Genomic DNA, 5,183 nt, shown 5'->3' on the forward strand with positions numbered 1-5,183 from the left:
CAGACATCCTCCTTTCCCTTCTAAAAGATCTCAGTATGCCTTTTTTGTAAGCCAAATATGCCATCATCTCATTTCGATATGTTCTTCAAAAGACTTGCATCAAACAAATGGAAATATAGTTCACTGCTGGAAATATTTTCAATGTACAATGATCTGTAACCCACAGATCCTAGCTAGTTGCACATTATTTAGTACACATCCATTACAGTTTATAAATTAACAGAGGTGTCATTTGTCTGTACAAAAATTAATGCATATTTATGAATTTTTTTATTCAAATAGATTTTACATACATATAATCTAACGACACAATACAAAAATCTGTATAACTTAGGCAATGCATCACAGGAGTGACCAAAAACGCGAGACATTTACTGTGGCAAAATGACATGTGTCTTGTGGCTGAAAAAATATTAGCCTTTTATGCATTTATTTATTTTACTAAATGTACTTGAAATGTTTTTCCTTAGCAGTATTCATTATTCCTTTTTGTGTTTCATAGTTACCCTTATTTATTTTTTCCATTTTGTTTTTACACTAAGGAGACTGCAGTCAAATAACACTCAGCAACTGATTTCCTCTCTTTGGACTGAAAAATTAAACAGATACTAAATTATGACAGTGAATTTAGAAAGGAGGGCTCCAAGGGCTTGAAAGAACATGTCTGAGATAATATGATGCTTCTAAGAATATTGCAATCACATCCAAGCAATCACCGAAGCGTGCCATGTAACTACCTCCTCAGCTAATATGCTTTTTTCTCCGTGATGACTAATCATGTTCTATTAAACAGCGGTAATGCTGGAAGAACTCAACTATACAAGTGTAATGAAGCCAGTATTCTCCCTGGACAGATTAGCTACAACTGATTTGACACATACCATCATAGGAGCTTCAAACCTGACAAACTCTGTGCTTGCTTCTGATTTATGCCGTCAAGCTCTTCAGAGAAGAGAATGAAATCCAAGTGTTCCATTTGGTAGAGGTGAAATGTACTGATGTGCTTAACTGTCATTTAAGAAAAGTTACCGTTTTTTCTTTCTTTTCTTCTTCCTCCTTTCTTCTCCCCCTACCCCCTCCTTCAACACTCGTACAGCCTATATCTGGAGACAGCCAGTAAAATGGTCCAATATCATGTGCTATGATTAGAGAACCCAAGACCAAACTCTCTCTCACCTCCCTTTTCATCATTCTAGACACTTTTTTTCAAACTAACGGTTTCTGCAGCCCCCTTTTCTCCTTCTCATCCCTTTGCACTGTCCACATATGCTTTTTGTTTGTTTGTTTGTTTTAGATGGGACAGGGACAGAGGGGAAAAAGGGAAAGGAAAGTTATAAGACTCTGACACAGGTCAGAGCTGTGAAAGAAATGGAGCTATGAGGCTGCAGACACTACTTAGGTCACTGAAAAATACCCAAGTTCCTCAGATGATGGTGGGCATTCTTCCACTGCTGTTGTTCCTGTTATTGTTCTTCCTGGACAAATTGGGTGTAGCCATAAGGACAAAACGCTCATCAGGACAACCGTACTGCAGGAGAACATCAATGCATTCCTGGCTTGTGGCTTGTCTGGCGTAGGCTAATGCTGTGTTTCCGTGGGCATCGCGGGCCATAACATCCACACCATACTGCAGAAAGAAGAGATGTCACTTGAGACCCTGCTGCTAACACAGTATTAGCATGGAGGGAATGAAAATGGAAGAGCTATATCTGAGTTTAAGTGGAGGTCGGGGGGAGGGGGGAAAGAGGGGAGGAAGAGAAAAATACACAAAAGACAGAATGCATGACACAGCCCTTATTTTGTGGGTTTACAGAAGATCTGTTCAAAGAAATCATGCTTCAAGCACAGACAGCTTTCTTCTAGAACATCTTCATATGCTGCCTGTAACAATCTCTTTATAAATGCATTTTGTATGGCTATTCTAGAGCTAGAGCACTTATCCCTCCCTGTCTCCTGCACATCACCTAGTTTCTATCACATTGAAGTAAAAAGATAGACATATTTTCATCAAGGCTGCTCTGAAAGCTTATAATAGGAACATGCAGACTAAGGAAAATAAAGAACAACTTTAGCAGACTTCTGAAGTATGCTGGCAGCAATACTTTGGAAGACCTTACTGGAAAAAAAAAAGTTTTGCTAAATAGGAACAAGTGAGAAGTAATTCAGAACTGTGTACCTAACATCACAAGGGAGATACTCACCCAAATTAAGAGCTGTACAAGCACGACATTTCCTTTCCTGCAGGCCAAGTGCAGGGCAGTACGCCCATCTCCATCTCCACACGTCTCGTTTACTTCTTCCCGCGTGCCATGGGCCAGGAGCAGGATGACGGTCCGCAAGTCTTCCTCAGCTGTAGCTCGCAGCAGGTGCTGGCCTAGGGAAAGCTCCAAGCACTGCAGAGGGGCAAGGAAGAGCTTCTGCTCATATTTAGCACGTATCCAGCGTTCTTTTTCTTCCCTAGACAAGGAAAAGGAAATACAACCTTCAAAACTGGTACCACTGTCTTTGAGTAATAGCATACATGGTCATTACAAGACACAGTGACATATGGAAGCTGGTTGGCAGAAATTATTTTTCTTGCAAATTTTAGCAAAAGACCTGACACAGAAACATTTCCTTTAAACCTGAAACTTGCAACGCTGTTATTTATTTGTACTGTCACTGTGCCTAGGAGCCCCAGTCATGGGCAAACATCCAACTGTTCTGGGCCGTGTACATTCACATTTCTCCACAATCATAAGGGACTAGAGATCTAAGTTACATACTGACTATATGTAATCGCCTTTTACTTCAAGAGTGCATTGGGTCATAAATCATGGCAGATGTAGCCATATTACTTAACCATAGGACTTGCAATCTTTACTCAGGAGGTGCCCAGGACTAAAGCAGTTGAAAGGATCCAGATCAGGGAGAATATATATTGGTGTTTCCTGAATTATACTTAGACATGCACAGTGATGGCACTGAAGTCATTCATGATCTCGCTCTCTCTCACCAGAACACTATCAGTGAGCAGTGACAGGACAGTTAAGTTTCACAAAGGGAAAGAAGTTTAGGAATTTTTTTAAAATGGAAAACAAAAAATTTGAGAAATGGCTTTTTTTGCTGGGACAAGTAAGTGGAAAAAGTGTCCTAAAATACTGTTATATCATAGGACAGCAGATTACTCTGCCATTGGTTGAACCTTTCATTTATAACCCCCACCCCTAGAACTCAGTAATGTCCTCTGGGAGATCCTGTCGCAGGTAAATTCCCATTTGTAGGTGCTCTTGGCCAACAGAACAGGTATCTAAATGGAAATCTGCCTACCTGTGGACACCGCATACAATATCTAGCAAGGAAACTCATTACTGCTGACATTTTTTCCTCCAGAGGGAAAAAGAAAAGCTCTGTTTGTGCCTTTCAGTAGTGTTTATACTACTCCTAGTAATCTAGTGTCAGGTTAGCCCTAATCTGTTTTTAAATACTTATGTAAACAGATACTTCCAACAGCAAATCTGGATTAGTTTTGGACCACTTCCTGGTACATGTGGAGTGACCTTACTTTGACCTCTCTCGACACTTTTCATTCAAAGCCTCCAAAAGCATGAGTTTTGCAACATGAATATCAATTTACCCTATCCATATGCAGTATTTTTCCCGTCTAAAGAAAAGTACGAGTTTTCAGTGTATGAGAAAAATGGGCATGCTCAACGCTCTGAATGGCTACTACATCTAAATACTGACACTGTTCTGAATGCTGAAACACTGCCTTTGAGTCCGATACTTGAAATACAGGATATTTTAAAATGCTCAGAATTAAGGGAAAATGCTTGTAAATAATGTTTAGGTTGTGAGACAAAGTGACAAGAATGAGGACATTCATAGGAAGGATTAATATTCCAAGTTTTAACTTGTGCTGCTGTGTTAAAAAATAACTAAACATGCAGAGAAAGAGTGGTCTGAGAGGGCTGCAATTGCTTAAAATGGGCTCCAAGATGCCATTTCTGTATTTTAAGTGCTTTCCCAAAATCAGAGGATGTTGTATAGCTTTCATTTATCCCAAGCTAGTACATCATCAAGCCAACAAAGTAAGAAGGTGCAGGCTTTGGTAAGGCGCATTTGAAGTGTGCTTTGTATTTATTAAAAATGAAATTGAGTATAATGACAAATTATTTTATAAACACTTAATTTACACTTACAAACTGGGCAGGACAAAAGAATTTGATGGATCTTATCAGTTCCACTATGGAAAAAAGTGCATGCATTCTTCCTGAAGGAGACCATTATTATAAAAAACCTGCTTCTACCTCGGTCTGCTGAACAATACACTTGTAAAATATTAGTTATGTGGACCGGAAGATCACAGAATACAGATCAACTCTATTCTTCCCTCCCATCTTCCCTGAAATTGGTTACTTGCATTTCTAATCACAGTCATGACACCAGCTGTGGTAACCAGGGTGAACAGGAGTTGCTTTCAGAGTTTAAGGAAAACTGTCTATTCTACTCACAAGCTGGATATGAGAACAAGATCCTTTAGGGGGTGGAGGGGGTGAGCATCATTTCAGCCTAAGTCATAAAATGTGACTGCATGTGCACTGTATGGAAGCAACACCAAATACTCCAAGTTCAGGTGAAAGCCTTCAGATCACTTGGCTACCTTGGTTTTACAAATTCATTGACATAAATGTACATATATTCTGAAAGAAGAGGAGCAAGAAATCATCTAAATATATGTTTCTTACACACAGTAAAGAGAACAATGCTGCTGGGTGAGAATGATGCAAAGATGGGAACCCTGCTTTCTTTGGGAAACATGTGAGAGTCACAAAATGCCCAAGCCCTACCTGCATTATCCTGATGCATCAAAGGGTTTATTCAGAAGGGAAAACAAAACATACACACAAAAAGCAGAGCACAAACTTATGTGGAGCCCATTAATTCTGAGGGAGAGCAGCCCATCACTTCTATTTCTCCCATGGGCTCAGGAGAGAAGGCAAGAAGAGAAGGATACTACCCATCCTCTTGTCAAAAGATTTATATTGCTGCATAACCAGATAGCACCTTCTGTTTGTCTCGCACAATTGTGTGATCAAGATTCAGTATAAACTCAACATTTGCTGCAGAGCTGAAGAGTTATTTGTCACCCAAAACATTCAGGAAGGACTCTAGAGTCCCTGTCTAATCGGGGGGGGGGAGGT

General features: G+C 39.8%; 1 protein-coding gene across 5 annotated transcripts in view; it reads right to left on the minus strand.

The window, feature by feature from the left end:
- Positions 1-251: 251 nt before the first annotated feature.
- Positions 252-5,183, minus strand: part of AGAP1 (ArfGAP with GTPase domain, ankyrin repeat and PH domain 1) — a 679,540-nt gene continuing 674,608 nt past the window's right edge. For all 5 annotated transcript variants that reach the window (XM_019523354.1, XM_019523357.1, XM_019523355.1 and 2 more), the window contains 2 exons: positions 2,202-2,457; positions 252-1,627 (listed from right to left, as the gene is read on the minus strand). In XM_019523354.1, coding sequence (XP_019378899.1) covers positions 1,424-1,627; positions 2,202-2,457 — 460 coding nt within the window. In that variant the 3' untranslated portion in view covers positions 252-1,423. The remainder of the gene's footprint in view (positions 1,628-2,201; positions 2,458-5,183) is intronic.

The sequence above is a fragment of the Gavialis gangeticus genome, unplaced genomic scaffold (assembly GCF_001723915.1).
Source record: "Gavialis gangeticus isolate Ggan-Ray unplaced genomic scaffold, GavGan_comp1, whole genome shotgun sequence".
Taxonomy (NCBI): Eukaryota; Metazoa; Chordata; order Crocodylia; family Gavialidae; genus Gavialis; species Gavialis gangeticus.